Below are 27135 nucleotides of genomic sequence, written 5' to 3'. Positions count from 1 at the left end.
ATGAATCAATGTGGAGGGAAAAGTCTGCCTGTCACCTCCTTGTGGTGCCCTCTGGATGACCTAACGACAACAGCATTTCTTTTTTTTTCCCCCCATCATGGAGACAAATTTCAATGATTATATCTATGCTACTGTGTACAGGGCAGCCAACGCGACTCTTGATTTGGAAATGATGTCAGGGTTGAGAAATGAGCAAATCATTCCACCCATTACAAAAAATATTAATATCATCCAATGTAATTTAAATGCTATCATTACTCCAGCAAGCAAAAAAAAAACTAAACAAACTATTACTACTAGCTGACAAACATGATGCTGATATTATCTGCATCCAGGAAACCAAACTTCGACAAACCAGCAGACTAAACATTAAAAACTATAATATCATACAACAAGATAGGCCAACTGACCAAAATGGAGGAGGGCTTCTGATACTAATCTGAAACTTGTCATATAAAGTTGTTGAGTTAGACATAGTAGCAGAAGAAACTGAAAACAAGGAATTCAAATACTGGAACCAAGTAAAAAGCCATTAAACATATTGAATTGTTACCATCCTCCTGACAAACCTGAACCAAATCTTTCCAGCCTATCCCATCTCATTGAAGAAAACTCCATTATCTTAGGAGACATGAATAGCAAACACTTGTTACGGGGTTCTGAGGAAATAAACCCAGGAGGAGAAAACCCGAGTAATTTCTTAGATGAAACAGGACTAATAACTCTCAACAGTGGAGAACCCACTTACCTGTCTCATTCTTATGGTACAAAAGATGCCCCAGATATTGCTGCAGTGTCTCCAGATCTTCACAACAAAGCTATCTGATCTGTTTTGGAACCAGTAGGAAGCAACTATACCCCAGTATTAATCAATCTGAACCCCAAAATGACTAGACCCCACCCAAAAATGAAAATATCATTGGAACTTCCAGAAGGCAAATTGGGAGAAATACAAGGATGAAGTAAGTAAAATGCTGAAAGATCACACATACCATGATGACTTAGATAAAGACTACACAGCTTGGAAGAATACTATCCTAAATGCAGCAAAGAAAAGTATCCCAAAGGGCTATAGGAGAAAAGTTATTTCAAACTACACAAAGGTTCATCAGGAACATGGCAGTAAAATAACTAAAGGAAATGAATTATTTAACATCTTAAAAATTGGAAGCTCTCCAGAAACCAGGATTGAGTACAACAAGATAAATGCTGAAATTAAACAAAAATATAATATATTACAAAGAACTAGGTGGCAAGAATTTTGCCACAGCTTAAATCCAAACACTTCAGATACCAAACTTTGGAAATCATCATCATCATCATACGTATCAAGGATTTAGGACTTATATGGCCTGTTCCGGCCTTAGAAGTTATTGTTGAATCGTTTGAGAGGACGTCCTGGTTTTCTTTTTCCTAATGGCTTGTACTTTAAGGCTTGTTTTGGTAATCTTTCTGTTTTCATTCTTTGAACGTGTTCCATCCATCTATGTTTATATTTTTTTATTTTTTCAATTACTGGTTCTTGGTTTAATTCTTTCATAATATCTTCGTTTCTTTTGTGATCAAATAGGGTATACTTTGCAGTTTTTCTCATAAACTTCATTTCTGCTGTTGTTAATCTTTGTTTGTCTTTTTGTTTTATTGTCCAGATTTCGCTTCCATACATTAAGACCGGTAGGGCTAATGTATTGTATACTTTTAGCCTGGTTTGTTTTTGAACTAGGTTTGGCTTAAATATAGAGTTAATTACTCCTGTTATTTTTAAATATTTTGCAATTTTTATGTTTATATCTTTTTCATTTTCATAAGTGATCATACATCCTAGGTAGTTAAATGAATTCACCTGTTCTAAGATCTTGTTATCTAATACTATTTTAGTTCTTGCTGGATCTTGTCCTTTAAAGGCCATAGTTTTTGAATTTTCCGTTGATATTATCATACCATAATCTTTGGATATCTCATTTAGATTTAAAATAGCTTTTTAAATCTAAATCTTTAAATCTTTCTGTAAGTTATCTTCAGAATTTGTAATTATTATTTGATCGTCTGCAAAGAGGAGAGTGTTTAAGTTAACTGTAGGTGAAAGTTTAATTCCTGATGTAAATTTTTACTCCATTTTATTATTATTTCATTTAAGTAGATATTAAAAAGAGTTGCTGAGAGGGGACATCCCTGTCGGACCCCTTGGTTTATATCTCTTGTATATGATAGCTCATGATTTAATCTTATTTGTATTTGATTATTTTCATATATACTTGTGACAGCTTTTAGGATATTATTTGGTATTTGTCTTTCTTTTAATATGTTAAATAATATGTTTCTTTTAACTTTGTCAAATGCTTTTTCAAAGTCAATAAATGCAATATGTGTTTCTAAATTATATTCTTTTCTTTTCTCTATTATTAATTTTAGGCAGAAGGCTGGGTCTATACATGATCGTCCTTTTCTAAATCCATTTTGTACCTCTAGAATAAAGTTTTCGGAATATTTCATTAGTTTGTTATTTAAGATTCTGCTGTATATTTTGTAACATGAATTTAGTATACTGATACCTCTATAGTTTTTAGGGTCATCTCTATTACCTTTCTTAAAGATAGGAATCACAATTGCTTTTTTCCATTCTATTGGGGGGATACCAGTTGAGTAAATTTTATTTAAAAATAAAAACAAACTTTGGAAACTGACTGCTAATTTACAAAGAGACCTACCAAAGGCAAGTGAGACTAACACGCTAAAAGATCCAGATGGAAATATCAAAATAGAAGACAGGGAGATCGCAAATACTTTGGCCTTTCATTTTCAAAATATAAGCAAACTAGAGATGAATACTAGGAAAGACCATCAAATATCCAAACAGGCTTGACAGAAGAAAAAAGCTGCAAACTCCCCAAAATATAAAAACAAATTATTCTGGGATCCATTTACAATCTCTGAATAGAGAGATGCCGTGGAGAGACTAGATATAAATAAATCATGTGGATTAAATAACATACAAGGAATTATGATCAAACATCCTCCTTCCCTAGTGCCTAGATTGGCTACTTTGCCTATACAACAATAGCCTAAAACAAGAAAAAGCTCCAAAAGACTGGAAGACAGCCACAATCATACTAATCTTAAAGCCTAACAAACTTCAAGACCAACCAGGAAGTTATAGATCAATTTCATTGACTTCAATTCCAGGCAAATTGATGAAAAAAATGATACTCCAAAGTTTGAATTACTATCTAAACAAAAATAATATACTACCACATTTTCAGGCTGCCTTTAGAAGAAATCACTCAACAATTGATCAACTTCACTACTTAACTCAGACATTTCAAGATAACTTTCAGACCAAATCCACCATTGCAGCTTTTACAGATTTTAGAAATGCCTTTGACAAGGTGTGGCGGCAGAAACTCTTTTCCAAACTTTGTCATATTGGAATAGAAGGGAAAGTTCTAAACTGGATTTATGACTTTCTAAGAAATAGAGCAATTCGAGTTAGAATAAATAATACCTTTTCCAAGAAAGTAAAAATAAGACAGGGACTCTTTCAAGGCAGCATTTTGAGCCCGCTCCTTTTATTCATCTACTTAAACAACTTAGATAAAAATATAAATAAAGAAACAAAGATAGCTATGTTTGTTGATGATTTGGTCTTATTCTCAACTCACAACAACCTAGAAACAGCAGGCCACTTAAACAAAGCCACTGAAAGTTTATCTACATACTGTGAAAACTAAAAAAATCAAAATTAACCCTACTAAATCAGAAATTTGTGTATTTACCATTAATAATCAGAAAGTGGAGACCAAAGATTAAACTAAACGGTCAACTAATTACCTTTAATGAAAACTCCAAATACCTTGGAGTACTCTGGATCCATCACTAAGCTTCAATAAACATATCAACAATGTTGCACTCAGAGCAAAAAGAAGACTAAATATCATGAAAAGTATCTCAGGTAAAGAGCGTGGAGCTGATGCTAAAACCTTAAAAGTCACATACACCTCTATTATCTGACCCATAATGGAATATGCTTTACCTATCTGGATGCAAACACCACAAACGTTTAGACAAGCTTATAAAAATTCAGAAAAATGCAGCTAGAATCATATGTGGACTAAGGAATACAACTCCTGGAAAAATAGCAGAATTCGAATCCAATCTTGTTCCTTTAAAAATTAGGTGGCAAGAAAATCTTACTAAATTTGTAGAAAAAAGAGCCAACCCTGCACATCATAGAACAAGTGAACTTTTTAAAAATTGGCGACCAACAAACAGAATAAAGAAAAAATCAACAATGCATGAAATCATGGCAAATAAAATTCCCTTGGATTGTCCAAATAAAACACTTAAGGAATTGAACAACGTAGTTAAGAATATAAATTAAATTATACTTTAATAAATATTTCCGGTATTTCAGCAACGTCACGTTGCCATCTTCTAAAGGAACTTACAAAAAAAAGGCACGTGCGTGTAGGTACTACAACACAGTAACTGAGAATGAAGAGTTGTTATGAATAGAAGTTACCAACAGATTAAAGCCGTTTAACTCTATATCCCCCCGTATTTACGGACTCCCAAAAATACATAAAGAAAATGTGCCATTACGTCCCATAGTGGATGGCATTGATTCCCCTAGATACAAATTAGCTAAACATTTGGCCAAAGAGCTCACACACTATACTGGCAACACACCATCAACACATAAAAAACTCAGCCCACTTCAAAGCCAGCATAGAAAACCTTACACTCCGACGTACTGACATAATGGTCAGCTTTGACATCTCCTCTTTATTCACAAATGTCCCACTCAAGGAAACTTTAGAGCTAATCCAAGCTAAATTTTCTCCCGATATCTCAGCCTTATTTCAGTTCACAATGAGCTCAGGCTATTTCGTTTGGCAGGGAAAATTCTATAAACAAATAGAGGGAACAGTCATGGGTTCACCACTTTCCCCACCCTTGGCCAATTTCTTTATGGAGACCTTTGAAGAAAAAGCCTTAGCCTCTACCCCACAAAAAATAACCATATGGTTTCGCTATGTTGATGATGTGTTCGCTATTTGGCCACATGGCTCTGAAACATTCCTCTCCTTCTTAACACACATAAACAACCAACACTCTAGAATTAAGTTCACCCTGGAAAAAGAGGAAAATAACAGCCTCCCTTTCCTAGACACACTAGTCACCCGCCAGCCTAATGGAACCTTGGTTTTCTCAGTTTACAGAAAACCCACCCATACAGGCAGATACATTCACCAACAATCCCCCCCCCCCTCACAACAATATGGAGTAGTGAAAACACTATACAACAGGGCTAAACTAATCTGTTCAAACGACTTGGCCCTAAACACTGAACTAAATCACATCCTCAACACTTTTTCTCAGCCAATGCTCCCCCCCTCCCCAAAAATATTAGAACCTACAAACCACAGATCCCCTCCACAACAAGGATTACTCTAAATCCATCACCATTCCCTACATCCGAGGCACCTCAGAAAAGATTACCAAAATCTTAAAAAAACATGACCTGACCTCCTGTTACAGACCTTGCAGAAAATTGGCATTCCTTATCCGCTCCACTAAAGCCCAACCACTTCCCCTAGACCTACCTGGCGTATACCAGGTCCCTTGCAGTTGTAAACTGTCTTACTTTGGCCAAACAGGCAGGACAGCAAATATCAGAATTTCTGAACACAAGGACTACATCCATTTTCACAAGTACAGCCATTCTGGTCTTGCAGACCATGCTCTGGATACACGCCACAGAATATGGTGGAAGAAAGCTACAGTAATACACTGTAGCAAATACAAATTCGAAAGACTATTCATGGAATCAGCCTCAGCCCTAAGAAACTCTCCAAACCTCAACAAATTTGGTTGTATGTGACTGCCCCAAATTTGGGGGGCTTACATCAGCAGACCTTCAGCCCAACGGTCAAGAACACCGACTTAGCCCACTAGAGGGCACCACCAGGACTTTTAGGAGAACAATAGCTTCATCTCTTCATTCTCAGTTACTGTGTTGTAGTGCCTACACGCACATGCCTTTTTTTGTAAGTTTGTTTAGAAGATGGCAACGTGACGTTGCCAAAATATCGGAAATATTTATTAAAATAAAATAGCCAACTACCCAGCATTTCCGCCAAATCAAGACAGGAAAAATATAGTTATCGACTTTGAAATAGGGAAATATGAGGAAAAAAGCCTAGAAAACCCTGAAATCTTGAGATCATTAGCTCTTTCAAAAATATGGAATATGGACCTAACTCAATAAAGATCTACACAGATGGCGCTCCAAAAATCCAAATGGCAATTCTGGGAGTGGTGTACCTCAGCTATGGCTTCTCAAAATATAGAACTAAAAATAACTAACAGTACTGGATACAACTCATACCATGCAGAATTAATAGCCATTTACACAGCACTACAACATTTGGATAAACAAAACCCAAAGGAGTTAATATTTTTCACAGATTCCTTAGCAGCCCTTCAAGCTATTAAGAACTGCTACACTAGCCATAAAGAAATACTTAGAGATATAGCAAAAAACATAAACTACATAAGGATTCCGAAATAATTTTCCAATGGATTCCATCCCATGTGGGATTAAAGGGAAATGAAACTGCAGATGAAGTAGGAACAAAAAGGGCTACAACATCCAGTGATACCACAGATTTCAATCTTTTTAAAACCACTCAAAAAGAAAACATGAAAAGAACAATTCTCCAGGACATGACTCACCACTGGTATTCAGCAGAAAAACCAGGAGCTAGCATCAACTCCAAGTTTAATCGTTGTGCCACTACCATGATCTCTCACCTCAAGACTGGCCATACAAGATCAATCAAGTTTAGCAATGGCATCAAAGTCTTTCCCATCTGCAAAATTTGTAACATCGAGGAAGCATCGCCAATGCATTTACTAAATTGTATGAATATTTCCAAATGTGAACTTTATAACCCAGAAAAGGTGCCATATAAAATACATGAATTTGACTTCTATGATCTGGTGTAATAATACCATGGGATAAAAAATAAAATAAAATAAAAAATACTTTTTTTTTTCCCCCCAGTTTGCCACTGAGACTCTAAAGCCTAGTTTTTGTTTTCATGTTCTTTCATGTTTTTTGAAAAAATTTGTAAGCATTTACTATTATTATTTCTTATCATCATTATTCTTGCCCTTTTCTTTAAATTTTCCCAAAACAATACTACATGCATGGGCTTGAACTCCTACCATAATGTTTGACTCCAAGGGATCAGCTTTTCGGTTTTCATTATGTTGACTGTCTTCTCTAATGACTTAGAAAGTTCTTAAATTTCTTCCTTAAAAGAACTTCCTGTGAGACTATAGTCACAGAGGAGAGGATACTAGTGTTGACTGGAGTAGTGGTTGCAGTATGCATGTTGCTCAGCTAAGTTATTATTTTTTAGTAGATATTAGCAAAATTGTTATATATATATATATTTCTTTTTTTTTTTTTTTTTTTAAATTAAACTGTGGTCAGCATTCACAGTGAAGAATTTATGGAGACACAACACACATTACTTTCTTATCATTAAGAAAGTAACATTCGATGTTTCGACCTCTGGTGAGGAAAAAAAAAACCTACATTACGACATTACAATTCTAGTTCAGAATTGGATGATGTTTCAATATTTCACAGGCTCCTTTGAATTATCTTTTAAACCACATTTTGGTGTGGCACAGGGACATGTTAAACCACATGTTGGTGCCTTTCCAGCCAATTCTGTGACATGTTTGGAGTGTGTGGTCTGACAGGCCTGTTTTACCATAGCAGAGGTATTTAATGTGGCATTTGTTCATCTTTTTTAATTGGGATGGTGCATCCTGTTTCCCCTATCTAACATAGGTTACAGGTACACTGAATTTTGTATACCCTTGGGTGGGGAAGGTATGGAAGAGGATCTTTGGAAGAGCTAAGTAAATTTCTTAATTTTGCCTGGGGATTGAAGGTTGTCTTAATATTGTATTTAAGTAGTGTTTTATCTAATTTTTCTGAAATACGCGTAATGTATGGCATTCTTGTAATCTTTTTTGCTTTTAACGGTATTTTTATGGAAGATCTTATGAACTGGTTTTTTTATTTTATTTTTATTTTTATTTTTTTATTGTAGCTATTTTTTTTACAAACATTTGATTAATAATTTCAAATTCTTGGTTCAGATCTTGATTTACATATTCTTCTTCTTTGAGTGCCATCTCCTATCAGAGTTGGCAACGGCAACCACTTAGCAAATTTTGAGCGATCCTCAGCCACTCTGAGCAGTTTCTCAGAGTTCATGCCAGTCCATTGTCTGATGTCTGCCAGCCAAGATTTTCTTTGTCTTCCTTGTCCTCTTCTTCTATTTATCTTCCCTTTTATAATCAATTGAAGTATCTTATATTTTTCATTACGAAGTAGGTGAACAAGGTAAGCAGTTTTCCTTCTTTTTATGGTATCTAAAAGTTCAAGTGATTTCCCCACCTGTTCCAGTACTTCCTGATTGGACATTTTTGCTGTCCATGGGATTTTTAACATTTGTCTGTATAATGACATCTAAAAGACTTCAAGTCTTTCTATTGATGTTGTCTTCAATGTCCAAGTTTCTGCACCATACACAGCAGTACAGACCATACATAGCATCTACCCATGCGTACTCTAAGCTCTAAATTTAAACTGCGGTTACACAGTGTTGATTTCATTAAGAGAAAATTTTTTCTTGCCATTTCAATTCTAACTTTTATTTCCATTTCTGGGTTGCAATCTTCATTTAACCAGCATCAGAGATATTTAAACTTTGCCACTCTTTCTATTTAAAGAAAGTGCTGAATTAAAAATTGGTTTCTTGTTTATGACCATGAATTTAGTTTTGGTGATATTTTTAATCCCATTTTTTCACTCTCTTCATTCACTAGTTTCAGAAGAGTTTGAAGATCCTGAATATTGTCAGCCAAGAGAGCCGCGTCTTCGGATGTTACTGATGATTAGACCATTTACATTAATCCCTTCCTTTCTTCCTTTAAAGACTTTTTGAAATATGGTTTCTGAGTATATGTTAAAAAGAAGAGGTGACAGCACACGACAGCACACATCCCTTGCCTTACTCCTCGTTTGATGTTAATGGAGTCTGTAATAATGTCATCAACTTGAACAGATGCCTTTTGGTTCCAATATAAGTCTTCAATGATCCTGATGAGACCACCAGAAGAAAGGCATCCAAAAAAAAAAAGTAGCTTGGAAAAGTCAAAAGTAGAGACAATGCTGATTTTTTTCTATGATTCCAAGTGCATTATCTACAAAGAATTCGTTCTGCTTGGCCAAACAGTCAATGGTGAGTTTTATGTCAAAGATTTTAAGCGATTGATAGGGAGAATTCGCCGTGTATGGCATGAATATTGTGATGCAGGCAGCTGGTCACTTTTACACGATAATACACCATCTCATCGTTTGAACATTGTGAGCCAGTTTTTGAGCAAAAACCAAGTTTGTGTGTTGGATCACTCACCGTATTCACCTGATTTAGCACCCTGTGACTTCTTTCTGGTCCCCCGACTTCATTTGCCGATGAAAAGAAAGTGATATGACACCATTGAAAACATTCAAGCGGCAGTAACCACGATCCTCAACAGTATCCCAAAAACTGATATAAAAAACTCATTTAACGAATTAATTGACGTACCAAACGCTGTATTGAAGCTGAGGAAGAGTATATTGATTGAAATAAATGATTTGAATAATTATAATTAGCCTGTGTTTTATTTTCTATCAAAAGTTCGGTTTCTTTTTGGACAGAGGGTGTATATTTCATAACTCCTCTCACTCTTATTCTCACAATATTTTTTCCACATCATCTTCATATGGATTTCTTGCTTAATAAGGTTGCACTGTATTTTCACTCCCAACCTATTTATTCTTTGAACACTAGGGATACATTCAAATACCACCTCATTTAAGCACTTTTTCAAAGATTCCTATGCATTGCTGACATTTTTCCCATTCAATCTGATACCATGGGATCAAAGATAGTATTTTCCTAAGATGATCATAATTTCCAGCTTTGTAGTTCAGCATGTAACCTGTTCTAATCAGAGCATCAACACAATTTGATATTTCCCAAGAAAATGCAGCATGATCACTGTCACCAACTGGTGGTAAAATAGCCATATTCTTGACAGAGACCTCTTCTGATGCTATAAGCAAATCCAGCACTCTTTGACCTCGAGTTCCTTCTTTCAGATGCTGCTTGAGAAATTTGTTTCGGCGCAATTCACTCAAGTCCTCTTCCTTCTTATCATGAGATTTCTCTTCCAATCAATGTTTGGAAAATTAAAGTCACCCATAATGATCACTTGTTTAGTACCCATAAGGCTAAATTGGCGATGCATTTCCTCGTCCCCTGCAATTGAGCTTCCAGGTCTGTAGCAACACTCCACCATATATTTCATTCTGTTAGCCTCCACTTTACACCAGATAGCCTCAAACTCACTGCTACATGGGACATTGTTACCATCATTGTTTTCTTGCATTTCTACCCTAAATGGATTTAAGTCATCTGATATAATTAGTAGTACTCTCCCCTCCTCTCCATCTCTTCTGTTATTCCTAAAAATAGTATACCCATTACATGTGATCCCAGTTAGCATACCTGATTCTGATAGCCAGGTTTCACTAATGCCAACAATCTTAGGCCACATCGTATTCAATAAAGCAATGAACTCAACCCCTTTGTTTCTGATGCTCCTTTCATTTGTGTATAGACATATGAAATTACCACCAAGCCTATTCTTATAATTAGATATACAATCTTTTGGCCTTGTCGCATCACTTTCTCTTTTCTCTCCCCAGACATATTAAAACTAATTGCATAAATTAAATGCAAATTATATATTAAAATTTATGTAAAAATTAATAAAATTGAAAAACTACCTTCAAAAGCTTGAGCAAGGTTAACTTTACAGGTACACCAAAACGGTGACAAAACTGGTCATCCTAACTTGGACCCGCAACAATGTCTGTATTTCCACAAGGCAATGGCTGTATTCAACTGCAAATAAAATAAATAATATAAAGGTCAGTAGTAGAGACATCTGATATGTGGATGTCTCAAAGACTTGTACTTTTTTTTTTTTTATTTGCATTTGAATACAGCTGTTGTACATGTGATGTTAAACATTACTGTAACTTTTGTGTTATTAAGATAATCTCAAAATACTTCTATACTAGTGCGAGATTTATTTATGCTAAACAGTTACCATACCATTTTTGCTAAAGTGGTCCAGAAATAACAGCATTCCCTTAATCATAATAAGTTTTAAGTATGGTATCACCTAAGAAAAAAGTAATTTACCTGGAATGGCATATAATGATCGGCTGTTATCTTGATTTCCTAAAAATGTTACAGCTTCTGTCTGAGTTCTCTGCAATATATTTAACAAAAGCAGACAATGAAAAAAAATATAAAAAAAGAAAAAAATCCAATGATATGTAATGATATTAAAAGGACCTACCACAAAAGGACAATCCCGAGAATCAATTAGAACTTGGTAATAAGTATGAGTATGTCCTTTAACTTCCCTTCCAACATGATTAAATCCTGAGCTTGATTCTTCACTTGATCTAATAATTATAACAGTCTTTAATGAGCTAGTGGTCAGGGTCAATTGGCAATTAAATAAAACAAAAGTATGTTGGTATTTAATAACTATTTCATTTACTAGATGTAATATTATCTCAATTAAGAACTGCTAATTAATACAATTTGCCAGCAATTAAATTACTTTTAAATATCGCAGATGCAAAAACTCTAATTTGTTTATATGAATAAGAAAGTTGCTTTAGTCATGAGAAAAATTTTGATGATTTTTCTGCAACACTTTCAAGAGATACATCATGAAATTATAAATCTTCAAACTCCTGCACATCGAGAACCAAGGACATCTCTGTAATGCTTCTTCACATTTTGCTTTAAAAAAAAAAAAAAAAAAAGGAGAAGTCAAATACAACTCTCACTTATCCAACACTCAAATAAATATACCCTCAGTTAACTGGCCCTTCAACAAGTTAGCATATTAACTGAATCCATACTAGCATATTAACAGCGCTGTGTAAATGTTCATTCAGATCACCATTCTTCTTCATTCTCCTATTATCATCCACTACTGAATAAAAGCCTCCCAATATATTTCCAGCTGTTTCACCTTAGCTGATGTCCATCATCTAATGTCTACCTTTGTAGATCATCGCTCCATCTTGTTCTTTGGCAAACTTTCCTTCTCTTTCTTTCTCTTGGTATCCACTTTGCTTAATTTTGTATTCCATTCATCTGTTAATATGACAAGTCCATCTCCATTTACTGGCTTCACAATAATTCACAACACCTCTATTCTAGCAATATGTTATTCCATTATTTTTAATCCTATCCTTTTTTGTTATGAAGAGCATTCTTTTCTCCAAGGCTCTTTACATAACATTCGGCCTATTTTCAAGTCACTGCCCAAGTTTCACTTCAATAGATAATACAGGAATAATGCACTTATCAAAAAGTTTTTTTTTTTCTCCTAACAGATATAATCTTTAAATGCTTTGGCATCATAAGGATTTCATGGTGTGATTATTCTATTTATTTCTTTATCTTGTTTTTCTTAAAGCTATTTTTCCATAGTAAATACGAGGATGGTCTGAAAAGTTCTCGGCCTAACAATGAAAAAAAAAAAACGAATTTATAATTTCAAAATTGTTTTTATTTTCCAACATAATCTCCGTTAAGACTAATACATTTATTCCAGTGATGCTCCAACGCCATTATCCTGTCCCTGTAGTGGTTCTCAGTAAGATCTGCAAAATACCACCTCTACAGCTGCAATTCCCTCTTGATTCGAAGAAAAATGTTGGATGTTCCAACAATTCATAGTGCAGATCCCTTAATTTTTCCATTGCCAAAACATCTTTGTCGGCAGGTGCATTCTCCTGATGAAAGATGATTTTTTTCTTCTGCAAACCAGGTCTTTTCTCACAAATTTTTTTGTCTAGTCTGGCTAAAAGATCAGAATAATATTGTTTTACTCTTTTAAAGATAAATAATACACAAAATGCCTTTAGCATCCCAAAACACCAATGCCATGACCTTTCCTATGATGGAACCGACTTTGTCATCTTTGGAGTTGAAAACCGGCTTCTTTCCACTGTTTTGACTGCTGTTTGGATTCTGGTATGTAACGGTGAATCCAAGTCTCATCCACAGTAATAAATCGATGTACAAAATCAGTTTTATTCTTGTTAAAATTCTTAATTGTCGAAAACGAAGGAGAAGAGTGCCCAAAAGAACTTCAAATGAATTTCTTTTGGCGTTAAACCTTCTTTTACAAAGAATTTTATAATCACATGATACTCAATTTTATCCATTTCATGGGATACAGACAACACTTTTGCTTCAGACAGCTGTATAAAACAAACTACTTGATAGAATGACTTGCAATTTCACATGGAGGCTTATGACAAATATACCAACTTAGAAGGGAAAAAAAAAAAAAAAAAAAAAAAAAAAAAAAAAAAAAAAAAAAATCGCGCTGATAGTGTTGCCATCTATGGCCGAGGCCTTTTCAGACCACCCATGTATAATCATCGACAATTTCAATAAGAATAATAACTTGCTAATTTTCATTCAATTTGATCTGAATTTTGTTTTATTCATGTTAATCTTCTAAGAACAATATCACCTGAAAAACAAATCGTTTAAATTTCATCCACAATTTTCTTACGATACATCCCTAAAAACTTCTGAATGTAGCTTAAACAATGTGAACGATACTAGAGCTTCTTGTCCCATTCCTCTCTCAATGTTGTATCCCATTCCCTGCTGTTTTAACTTTGTACAGGCTGTGGAATTTATATAAAGCTTCTAATAATTCGATATATTTTGCTGAAATGTCCTGCTGTTTTGAGCGGTTTATTATTTTTTACTGATATAAAGATTCAAAAGATTTTTCAAAATCTATAAATGCTCAATATGTAGGAAGATGATATTCATTTACTTTTTCTATTACTTGGGCAACAGTCATCCAAAAACCTTATGATTTTATTTAAAATAATGGATATAAAATTTTTACAAATTGCAATAATAAACTCATTGGTCTATAGTTATTAATAACATCCATGTTACCCTTCATTGACTTATGCCATTGTTATGGAATTTTTCTGTAGTTAAAATATCATTGAATATATCTAGTATTATCTTGTGAAACCATGAATCTCCTGATATCATGTATTCTACTATTATATCATCTTCTCGCAGACTTTTATTATTCTTTGCTGATTTGAAAACTTTCCATCATTCTTCTATAATGATTGGCAGTTCAATGTTTACCTCATCTAAATTTAGAATTTAGTCAAGATAGGTATGTTTTCTCTGTCTTTGCACAGATCCCTATAAAAATCACTGCATATTTCTATTATTTTTTCTCTATTGTACTGTACTACTCCTTGGTGGAATCTTTTTTTTTTTTTTTTTATTTTTATATTTCTATGTAACCTTTGATGACTTTCAGTAATTTTTTTGTTTTCTATTGTGCTTGAATTGTTCACACATTGTTTTCTGATTTATTTTAACTGACTTTCATATTTCTATAATTTCTATGTTGTCTGTGTCTCCTTTTCGTAATTCTTCTCTCAATCATAGCCACAGTTATATGACTGACATACTGGTTTCTGTTAACCAAATTGTGATATAATTGCTTAATCATAACTAATGACCAAAAATTTCTTGCGGGCAACAACTCCTATCTATGTCTGTTCCAATGTGCAGAAATTCTTACTCTGCATTTTTGTGAAAATTAGATTACTGTGATATATTTACCATCAAAAATAAAGATAAATGAAGAAAAAATAGTGGTTAGAGCACGAGTAGAAATGATCAACTGGAACAGTTGACCTGTTTCCATGAAGAGAACCCTGGAGCTATCAATAAGCAATCCATTCATCCTGTCAAAAGATACCTTTCTGGCTGGAGAAAATGTCAACTGGATTCCTCGTCACTTTCACCAATTTTGCATCACCTGGAAACAGTTGTATACCACAAGTTAAATTCATTCCGATATCATTAATATACAAGTTAAATAACAACAGTCCCAAAACATATCCCTGCAGCACACCACTAGTGACTTTCTTCTTCCAGGATATTGCATCCCATACATAACTTACTGATACCTATCTGAGAGCCATCCACCTCACAATTCTACCACCAATCCCATTTGCTGAGTAGTAGATGACTTTCATCATCCAGTGGAACACTGCAGCCTTGCATATTGGTGCCTGAAATTGCTGAGACTATGTTTGGTCCTCAGAGCAGGAGTTCTAGCTTCTGTTTCCTTAACCTACCATGTAGTGTGAGTGATACCCTTCAAGGATGTGCCAAACATACTGTAGATATCCAGGGTCTCTCCTCCCATCTTCTGGGATACAGCAGTAAAACAGTATTAGACTGGCTATGAGACAGTATATGGGACTGAAACTGGTGGTAATGCTACGGTGGCTTCCTGATCAGCTGGTGTATAATTCAATACCATCTACAGTGCCAGATCATGCCTGGAGGAAGGCTGTGTATCGGTGTGCTCTAATTAGTAATGAATGTTCTCCTGCTCTTTTTCTCTTCACCTCTTAAACACCATCATGAAAAATTCTGATGGACACAGTGTCAATGCAGCTAAAATAAAAACAAATCTCCCTCAAAAATACAAAAAAAAAAGTTTAACAACCTTACAAAAACTTTTCCACATTCACTTCAATATGTGACATAAACACTAACTTAAATGGTATATATTATCACCTAAAGACATCCAAACACGAATTCCTGTTTTTGACTGAACTCCAAATCACTGCAACACTCACAGCCCATGTTAACTGCCCACTTTAATTCTTGTTTGGTCCTTGAAACTATACTTTGATTCTTTTTGCCACAAGGGAGACAAAAGAATCACATAAATCATTTAATGTGATCTGATATTTCTTGCCATCGAATGTCGAATCTTGAATTTTCTTAACATTCTGTAGCCTAAGATTCCTTTGTTTCATTATTTATCATTTATCTAGTGTCTCTACTATTACTCCAATTCTAAAGATTATTCTGATCTCCTTTTTGAATTCTTATCACTGAAGTCCAATTCCAAAATATCCAACAATCCTCTCCATCCCAACACTCTGGATCTTAACCACTGTTCCTTCCAGAAACATTACTGAAGTGACCCCTGTCTATCTCTCTCTCTCTCTCTCTCTCAGTAATTCAAATTATGCCATCATCAAAGTTTCATCTCTAGTAAAATGTTCTCCCCTAGTCATTCACAGCCTCATATTCTTTGGCAGAACAATGCAAAGTGGAATTCTGAGACTTTTAATCCTTCTTTCCACAGTCAGACTACTTTTTTTCCTTTCTCTGTATCTTGATACTTGTTATCACTGAGTGAAAGAAATTATTCAAATTGGAATGAAGATTTTCATTCCCCACTCTGTTCGAAATTCTAACCTACCAGGGTTTCCCAAGAAACTGTACAAGAAAAAAATAAGAATATTTTATGTGACATGAGACAAAAACTCCAGCTACACCAAAGCTTGCAACTCTTATAAAAGTGTAAAAACTTGGTACCCATGCAAAAGCTCTTGGGTGCAATTTCTGTCCATTTGTGCTCAAGCTTCTTGTCCAGATGGCAGTATTGCAACATCATCTAAAGATAAAGCTGTCTTTCTGGCATTCTTCTAATCTAACTCCTGCACAGATGACCATGGTAAATCACCACCAACTTTATCTGGAAGATTGCATCACATCTTCTGCCATCTGCAAGAAAGCCATCAGAAGAATCTTGAATAACTTAGATACTAAAAAAAGGATTTAGGTCCTATAGTATTCCACCCACTGTGCTCAAGAGATGTACTCCAAACTAATGCCTGTCTTTATCATCCACTATATTATACTCCACCAACATCCACCCCACAGCACAGAAGCTAGTCCATATACAGCCAATTCCAAAAAAAAAGGAGACAAACATCCATCAAATTAATTGAGCTGTTGCTCTCACATCAGTGTGATCTAATGTACTGGAAACATTAATAATGGTCAACTACTTCAACATCTGGAAAACTGTAAACTAATCAATGATCTACAGTAGATCTCTAACCTACATCACTCACCTCTGGAATGCATTACAGAAAGGTTTGGAGAAACTTGGGCTGTTACACTTAACATTTCTTCCAAGGGATATGAGAGGGTTTAACATTGGGTTCAGTATCAAAGACTTCTCAGCAAAGTGCAATCTTATGGTCTGCCTTTCACCCTTAATATAACTGGATTGCAGTTTTTCTCTTAAATCATTTAGTGTGTGTGTAATTGCAGAAGGTATTCTCCCTTCTGATTTTTCTATTAATGCAGGTGTTCTACAAGATCTTGTTTCACCAATCCTCTTCCTGATATAGATAAACGACCTTCTCTCACTGACTTCAAACCCTATCCACAGCTTTGCTGATGACATTACTCTCCATTCCTCATACTCATGCAACAAATCTCACAGTGCACAAACATTAAGCTTCATCAGCTACTATCAGTGCCCAACTCTGATCTCCATATCATTCTTTTTCAAATAGGGTGATAACTTAGTCACCTTTACCGCTTCCAAAACACAATCCCCCCCCCCCCCTTGGAAAAAAAAAAATCTTATGTTCCTCCTGCTTTGATAATACTCAACAGTCAAGACCAGATATCACTTCTCAGACTGATGCTCTTAGCTGTTTCTAATATAACCATATACCAACCATAGCTTTAAAAAAACATGGCATCTTTTTTTTGCTCAAGACATTATTACTTTTGATTTGTTCAGCTACTAATTCTGTACAAATCACAAATCCACCCAACTCTGGAATACTGGTATCATGTTTGGGATGACGAACCTAAGACATCTAAAAGTATTGATGCGGCTCAGAAGAGGACAGTTTGGTTAATCGATGACCCCTCACTCAAAGACTTTCACTTCAGCCACCAAATCTCTTCTACAGATATTTCCATGGGCGCTGTTCAACAGAAATGCATCTATCATGTCCTTCTAGTGGTTTACTAGAAACACAAGTAACAGCTGCTCAACATTCTTTTACAGTTGAATTGATGACTCATTGAACCTGCTATTCCCATTCATCTTTCATTCCATACATCTCAGTTCTGTGGAACAGTGTTCCCTATGTTTTAGAGGAAAATATTCTCCAAAAGACTACAACCTCTAGCTGTGCAACCTCTCATGCAGTGGATTTAAACACACACACACACAAAAAAAAAAAAAAAAAACTCAGCAAATGCCTTTTATTCCCTTATAAAGAGTAGGTGAGGCCATTTTAGCCCTATCTAACTTTTGGAGACTGAGTGGACAATTCAATCTCCACTGGTAGCCAATCAGAGATAGCCGTCCCAAGATTATCAATAATTTTAAGCAGCCAGCATCCAGTAAAGAGACAGTTAACAAGTGCCATCTCATGGTCCCAACACAATATTTTTAATGTCTGAAATGGTGTGTGGATTCTATAGTTGATTTTCTTGAGTTTATGGGAGCAGCTTCCCCCCCCCCCTTCCTGGAAACTTTCCAGGAAGGGGGGGGGGGGAAGCCGCTTGCCTGTGCCAGAGATCAACTAACGTGAGAACTGGTTGAAAAAAAGGCTTAGTAAAAAAGTTCTTCTAGTTGGGGACTAGAATTGAACTCATGACACTCTTTCTTTGAGTGGTCTAGTGCTGAGGAGTGCAAACACCACTTTCACTGAGCTACACAGGCATAAAAATACATCATCTGATCAAAAATATTCAGATATCTATGCATCCCAACTCTAACAGGAAAGGATTTAATATGGAGTTAGTCCATCTTTACTCTTATAAGAGCCTTAATCTTCTGGGAAGGCTTTCATCTAAATTTTGGTTTGTTATTGTAATAATTACCTTCTTTCAGAAGAGCATTAATTAAGTCAGTCACTGATGTTGGGCAATTTGGCCCTCCAATTCATCTCACAGGTATTTTTTTAACGGAGTTGAGTTCAGGCTTTGTGCAGGCCAGTGGAGTTCAATATCCACTGTTAAACTGTGAATGAAATTGTTTTGTATATATATATATTTTTTCATTCACATTTAACATAATATATCATATACCAAGCAAGACTTGTGTAAATATTATTTAATGTAAACAACTTATTTTACAATTTAATATTCATATAACTACTTTAATTTTGTCTAATATCTAATTATTTAATCAAAGATATATGTATTAATAATGAAAAAACTGTATTAAATATTATTAAGCTATTTTATTTATTGCTATATTAATATTATAAGAACTCGTATTTGATAATTTAACTGCGCATTAATTGAAATATTAATATTCTCTATTAATTCTTATTTGTAGAAGTTTAGCATTATGCAATACCTCAATTTTATTATATTTTGTTTGGTTGTCATGGAGACGTATGTAAGTGAGCGAGCATGTTTTGGAACACCACGTGAGGAGAAGGTTTATTGAAAAGAGTTTTAGAAAGAAATCACGAGAATAATTTAGGTGGGAAGAACAGATATATAAGCGATGAATGCTGAAATTTTTTTTTAATTAAGAGAGTAAGAGAGAGATTAGAGAGAGAAAGGAGAGGATTGGCATTAGGTTGGAATCGGAGCATTCGGGAATCACAGTGCGATAATAGCGAGTCAGCAAGTCATTCAAGCAGCTAATTTAAGTCTACTAGTCGAGAGGCGGTTAGCTAATAAGTTGTAGAATAACAATTATAACTACGGAAGACAGCTGAGTGACTACTAAATAAACTAGCAATACTTGAATTGAGATTTAATTTCAGCGCCGACTTTTCAAGGACATACGGAACCTTGAAATATAGTACGGGGTTACTAGGGAATAGTAGAGGCTGTAAAATTGAAGTTTACCGTTAGCTGTGTTTAGAATTATAGTGCCTAAAGAATTAGTTGAATGCCGGAGGAATGAACAACTGTGCATATAAAACCTAAAGTTAAGGAATTATTATGTTACCTTAATTCATGAGTGATTAGTAGTGCTTCATGCAAGAATGTCTGATTATGTATATTGTAACCATGAATTAATTCAGTTAATGCTTAGAAGATTTATTTTAATGAGTGCCGTTTATCGTTAAAAGTGTTTATGGTTATAAAAAGTGTTTGTGTATAAATTGATGAAGATAGAAGATTATCGGTAAGATTATTCCAACCATTAATATTCCTATACAGAGAAGTGTGCGAGTTTCATCCTAGAATTTCCTTATGTTAACAGTAACTGTTGTGAAGATTAGCTGAAGTGTAAATTTAAAAGTGTTTGTTTGTGAAGAGGTGTTACTGAAATTTTTATTGTATTTGGAACTTAAGGAACTGTGAGAAGACTGTATTAAAGATAACAAATTTACCAGTTTGAGTTTGTATGACAGTATTATCAAAAAGGCTGAAGTGTTTATGATATCTTAATTACTGATTTCAATTAAAGTGTAAAATTTGTGATTTTAAAATTAAATGTTTGTTTTTGTTAATCAAAAGTTGTATTTTGCCTGAATCTCTTTTACTGCGCCATTCATAAAATATTCGAACCAAAGCGGGTAAATTAAGTAAGATAAATATACTCGGCCAGTATATTTTAAGGAGAAATAGTTAAGGGTTGATTTTTCTTCAATTCTTGAACTAATTCAGATATAGAGTGGCGCAGTCAATAAATATAAATTTTCTCTATATTTGTATTAGAAATCGACTAGCAACTATTTTTTGTTTAAGAACATCGTAGTGACTAACAAGTCGGATCCAAAGCATAGATTGAGACGAAGTAGGATCCAACACCACCACATCACAGACCTTGCTCTGTGGAAGGGGGGGGGGGCACTGTCATGTTGATATAGGAAAGAGCCTTTATTGAACTCTTTTCATAATGTAAGAAGCACACAATTGTTTAGAATGTCATAGGCTGCAGAATTAATATTCCCTCTCACTGGAACCGGGGGGAAGGGGGGGGGGCAGCCTGAACCATGAAAAACATCCCCAGCCCATGATGCCTCCTCCACTAAAGAAATCTGGCATGACACATTCCAGCAAGTAGCATTCTTCTAGCATCTGTCAAACCCACCAGACTTATCTGCTGGACTGCCAGATGGCAATGAGTGATTTACCATTCTGGAAAATGCATTTCTAGTGCTCCACAATCCAAAGGCAGTGAGCTTTACACAACTCCACCAGGTGCTTGGCATTGCCCTTGCTAATGTTAGGCTTGGAAGAGTCTTACCTCATATTTATTCTATTTATTCTAATAGGTCTTCAAATCCAGTGTTAACAAGTTTCTTCTTTCTGAATGTTCTGCCCATATAAGGTACTAATGCTCCTACATGTAATTACACCATCCAAAACAGATGTTAAATTAGATGTGAACTAGGATTAATGATATATTTCTACTGTTATTTATAAGCTACAGGAACCACATTATTATGGAAAGCAGAATTAAATCTCATATTCAAAAACAGATAAAATATTAAGCCTAGTTTTTCTTAACTCTTTGTAAATGACATTATTTACAATTCTGATTCAATCTTCAAGAGTTTATACAAAATAAATAAACTTTGTATGAAAACCAGAAATAAAAAGATAAACTATGAAAAGTTTCCAGTTAGTTTTTTTTCACCCAGCAAGCAATAATAATAAATGTTATATGTTTTAGCTATTTCCTTTGTAAAAAACAATGCATATTTTCCCCAGCAGAAATAGATACAGACTAATGCAGTTAAGAATGCTTTAAAAGAAAGACAGAACATTAAAAGATTATCAAAGCAGAGACTTGAGAAATGATAGATCCCTTAGGAAGAGAACTGTTATTAAGAAACTAGCAATTATTATTATTATACAGTATCTCCACAAAGTCCAGCGACTCATCGTGGGAGATTAGAACCAAGCATTATGCACACAAAACTGATCATACCTCTCTCTAAACTCATTCACTGTGAGGGAACTACAGCTAATTCTGGCAATCCATTCCACTCACTCAGCACTCTCCATACAAAAAAAATCTAGTCCATATAGTCTTATTAATCACACTCTTACACAACTTCCACAGATAACTCAAATTATCTATTTGCATATATTAAAAAATTTCCTCTGCATCAATTTTATAAAACCCCTTTAATATCTTATAAGTTTCTATTATGTCCCCTCTTTTTTTGCCTGTTAACAAAACTTTGTAACACACACCTTCAACCTATCCTCATAGGGAGCATTCCACAGATCTGTCATAAGCTTATTCATTCATCTCTGAATCCTCTCTGCCATCTCCTGATCACTAAGAAATCCAGACGACAAAATCTGCACAGTTGTCAAGATGGAGCCAAAACATAGCCTTATAAAGAGGGGATAATAATAACTTCCCTATCTTTACTTGTATATTTTTCAACATTCAAGTAATCCTTTGAGCATTTTACAAACTTTTGCAATATGCCCTCTGTGCTACACTCATGCTAATCTGCCGATACATGACATTTACATCTTCTGTGGATCACCAGGTCTATAGCTGATTACAGTGAATTACAATAACAGTTTTACATCTGTGTCCTAGAGCTATTTGCTCAAATGACATCTTAATCAGATTCATACTACATTTTTACAATAATAATAATAATAAAAAACAAATTGTTGAATTTTGCACTGATAGCAAATTAATAGAGAGCCATTAAATCAAAGTTCAGTAGTTCCTTATATTAAAGAAGTATCTGAAAAATTTTTTTTAAAAAAGATACTCAATAAGCACCAATAATGAACTTCATCATCATCAAATTCCTGATATGTACCCTCAGGGATGTGCAAGATATTATAATAGTACTATATGAAAAAAATAAAACCGAAGATGCCAAGAATTATATTCTTGAATATAATTATATTGAACAACTATATGAAAAGTTTACATAAAACTTCCTAAAAACCAATATTAAAACTAGCTTCTCTTGTTCATTCTCCAAAATATGAAAGTCATGCATTATCATTGATACTATATCAGTGTAAACTCCTATATTACAGACAGTCTGGAAGATCTGCAGTGAAATGGAGAAGACCACCAGAATTATATAGTTATCAGCCAATATGGACAAAAACTGGATTAGCAGACTATGTGCACATTCTACCTGAATTAGATGAAGGGAAAAAAAAAAAAAAAAAAAAAACTATTCTAAAAAAGATTAATTCAAGAAGTGACGGATTATTCTGGGAATCTGCTTAGGCTTTACAGAACACTTCAACTTCAAATCTACATAAGTATGGATGTAAAAAATTTTTAAATATAATTATGTGTATAATTCAGACTGTCATCAAATTATAATGCAGTTCTATTTTGATGGTAAGAATGTCAATAGGAAGTGGCAAACAAGATCAGTAGCAGTCAAAGATGAAGACGGTAAAGTACTGATGGACAAGACCGAAATCATACACAGATGGACAAGATATTGCAGCGAACTATATAAAAATCAACTAAATAATACTGCAACAGAAGTAATCAAAGAACTAAAAGCAATCTCTCCACCAGCAGAGATCTTTGAAAATGACATCTTGGAAGTTGGAAGTTTATTTTGCATTCGGTTAGACTATAATAAATATAGTTTAACCCTTTATCCAAGTGTAAACAAACAAAGTTTGCATCTGAAAATATCTTCAGGACTGAAGTAAGGTGGCACATCCCTTAGCAACTCACAGCTAAGGTGGACCAAGCTCTCATTACTCCTTGTCTCAGTATCCCCCAATGCATAGCAGTATACATGTGGACATGTATACTGCTATGCATTAAGGGAAGGGCCACTACCCAGACCAGTTTCTACCTTTATTGAGGTCTTGTCAGTGGAAGGCAGACCCAGAGTGGTGATACTAAAGCAGAAGAAACGGAGAGGTCATATTTACCTATACGAGTTGCCAACCGGTGTACCACCTTACTATTAAATTACTCTGGATTTAGAGAAAGATGTTGGAAGTTTATTTTCCACTTGGTTACACTATAATAAATTTAGTTTAATCCTTTATCCAAGTGTAAGCAAACAAAGTTTGCACCTGAAAATATCTTCAGGACTGAGGTAAGGTGATACATCCCTTGGCAATTGGGGATAAAGGATTAAACTAAATTTATTATAGTCTAACCAAGTGCCTTCCAACATCTTTCTAAATCCAGAGTAATTCAATAATAAGATGGTACACTGGTTGGCAACTCGTATGGGTAAATATGACCTTTCCATTGCTTCTGCCTTAGTATCACCACTCTGGATCTGCCTCCCACTGACGAGACCTCAATAAAGGTAGAAACTGGTCTGGGTGGTGGCCCTTCCCTTAATGCATAGCAGTATATATGTCTGCAAGGTGTATTATGGGAGATACTGAGACAAGGAGTGATGAGAGCTTGGTCCACCTTAGCTGTGAGTTGCCAAGGGATGTGCCGCCTTACCTCAGTCCTGAAGATATTTTCAGGTGCAAACTTTGTTTGCTTACACTTGGATAAAGGATTAAACTAAATTTATTATGACATCTTGGAAGAGGAGGTGAATAAGGCTAAAACATCTCAAGAACAACACGAGTCCTGGAGATAACAACATAATAGGCGAGATGCTAAAATATGGGGGGGGGGGGGAATCAGTTGTAAAAGAAATGCTATGTAATGAAAAGAAAGCCTATGTAATGAAATATGAAGATCAGGGTATGCTCCCAGAGTGGAAAAAATCGGTCTTGGTTGTTCTTCATAAGAAAGGCAGTGCTTTAGAATGCACCAGTTACAGAACTATTGCATTAATGAGTCATCTTGGCAAAGTGCTGATGAAAATACTAACAGAACGCCTAAAGGGTCATGTGAAGGCACATATTCTTGATGAACAAGCCAAATTTCAAAAAGATTGAAGTACAGTGAAACAAATACTCACACTAAGACTAATAGCAGAGAAAGCTTGAAGAAAGAACAAAAAGATATACTGCTGTTTCGTGGACTTCCAAAATGCATTTGATAATATTGACCAAAATATAACATGGGCTGTCTTGGAATCCTATGGTATGGACAATAAATTGACCCACCTATATAAACAGCCAAGCACAAGCAAAAATCAGGATAGCAGGTGTGACAGGATATTGGTTTCCCGCTAGTCAAGGGGACCCAATATCACCAATCATCTTCATCACACATCTGGAAAGAACACTAGATAAGCTTAAAGAAAAAGGTGGAGGCATTTCAACAAATGGCATGAGAATAAACTACCTCTGCTTTGCAGATGACATCATCCTGATTGACGAAAACGCAGCAAGGCTGGAACAGACATTGCAAACACTATACACGAAAGGAAAAAGATATGGACTAAAATGTCAACTTTGAAAAACTCATCATCAAATTCCTGTCATGTACCCTCAAGGGATGTACAGGATATGATAGTACTACATGAAAAATTTACAGCATTACTAATTTCCTATTCACAATTTTCCTCCAGATCAGTCTGTTACTTGTCAAGACTCCAATATTATCAGATTTTATATTTCTGTCGTCTAAGGCAATTTGTACCGTATCAATCCACCTATATCTTGGTCTTCCTCTTTGTCGTTTGCCTGCCCACCTAGCAGAGAACTCTTGTTTTGCCAATCTTTCCTCGCCCATTCTGTTTAAATGACCATACTACCTAAGATTAGCTCGGCTAACACATTACTGGATGCTGACAATGTCAAGTTCTTTCCAAATATTCTCGTTTTTAATCTGATGTTGCCACTGATGCTGTTCACGCCTATAATCTTTCTAAGGACTCTAATATCTGCGGTTCCTAGTCTTTGGGCAAGTGTTTTACTTCTGACCCAGCTCTCAGATCCATAAGTTAAAACTGGTTTGAACACTGTCTTGTATACAGTTAATTTAGTCCGACTAATTTCTCTCTTATTCCATATGAATTTATTTAATCGACTTCCTACTATATAGTTCGCCCACCGTTTGCAGGTCTCTGCTTGGCGTCTTGCCAAGAATAGTCGATTCATGCTGAAGGGAAGAAAGAAATGAAGGACATACGAATTGGTCGCCAACACGCGAAATCACGTGCTTTATAGGTAAAATTTTCCAACTGTTATACAAGCAGCATAGTTAACTACAATAATCATAAAAGAGAAGTTAATTTTCCGACCTGTAATAATAAACAACTCATCCCACAATACGGATTAATTACTCTATTATCGGAATGGATTCTCCTTTTTCTGACATGCACAGAAGTATCGAAGGATCTCTAATCGGTGGGCGAACTATAATAGATTTAATGATTCTGTTGTCTATTTCCATATTTAATTTACCATCTTCACTAAAAATCGTGCCTAAGTAGGTGAAATGTTTTACTTGTTCCACAGGTTCTCCCTTCACAATGCAGTTGACATTTTCAACGATTCTGCTTATTTTCATTGTCTTTGTCTTTTAATTGCTGACCTTCATACCATATCTATTACAACAGTTATTCAATTTAGTCAAGGAATCTTGCAGACTCGTAGCAAATTTATTGATAAGTATAACATCATCCGCAAAAAGCAAAGCGCTGACATTAACATCTCCAATTTTGACATCATGTTTAATACCACTTTCCTTCATAATTCCATATAGATAATGACTAACAGAGGGGATAATGTACATCCTTGTCTCACACCAGATTTAACATTAAACTATCTTCCTGTACTTCCTTCAATTCTAACTGCTAACTTACAACTCAAATAAAGACTAAGTATTGCTTGATATAATGCCCCATTGACAACATATAACTGTTATACATAATAAATAACGGAAATTTCTACATGAGTTTTTCCGTTATTTATTATGTATAGTTATGTCTACTCACGGTTTACCTCTTTTAAAACTTATATAACTGTTATGTTTTGAATAGCTTCTCTCTTGGCACCTTGTCATATGCCTTTTCCAAATTGATAAAACTTAAATACAGATCTTTGTTATATTCCCATGCTATTACGACTATTTGTCGTAAAGTTAAGTTCTGATCCTGACAGCCTCTATATGGCCTGAATTCAGCTTGTTTTTCAGCAAGCTTTTCTTCCACAATTCTTCTCAACCGTTTCTCAAGTATGCTTGCATCGATCTTGCCAGGAATACTCA

The 27135-nt window shown here is 34.9% G+C and overlaps 1 protein-coding gene across 1 annotated transcript in view; it reads right to left on the bottom strand.

Moving 5' to 3' along the window:
• POLDIP2 (DNA polymerase delta interacting protein 2) overlaps positions 1–27135 on the bottom strand; it is a 196475-nt gene that overhangs the window by 83732 nt on the left and 85608 nt on the right. Inside the window, exons 4-5 of the mRNA XM_090392189.1 lie at positions 11506–11614; positions 11346–11415 (exon numbers count right to left, since the gene is read on the bottom strand). Coding sequence (XP_090248315.1) covers positions 11346–11415; positions 11506–11614 — 179 coding nt within the window. The remainder of the gene's footprint in view (positions 1–11345; positions 11416–11505; positions 11615–27135) is intronic.

This window comes from Typopeltis vanoorti, chromosome 4 (assembly GCF_054136105.1).
Source record: "Typopeltis vanoorti isolate ZY-2024b chromosome 4, IOZ_Tvanoo_1.0, whole genome shotgun sequence".
NCBI classification, from domain to species: domain Eukaryota; kingdom Metazoa; phylum Arthropoda; class Arachnida; order Uropygi; family Thelyphonidae; genus Typopeltis; species Typopeltis vanoorti.
This window is presented reverse-complemented; position numbering and strand designations above follow the sequence as displayed.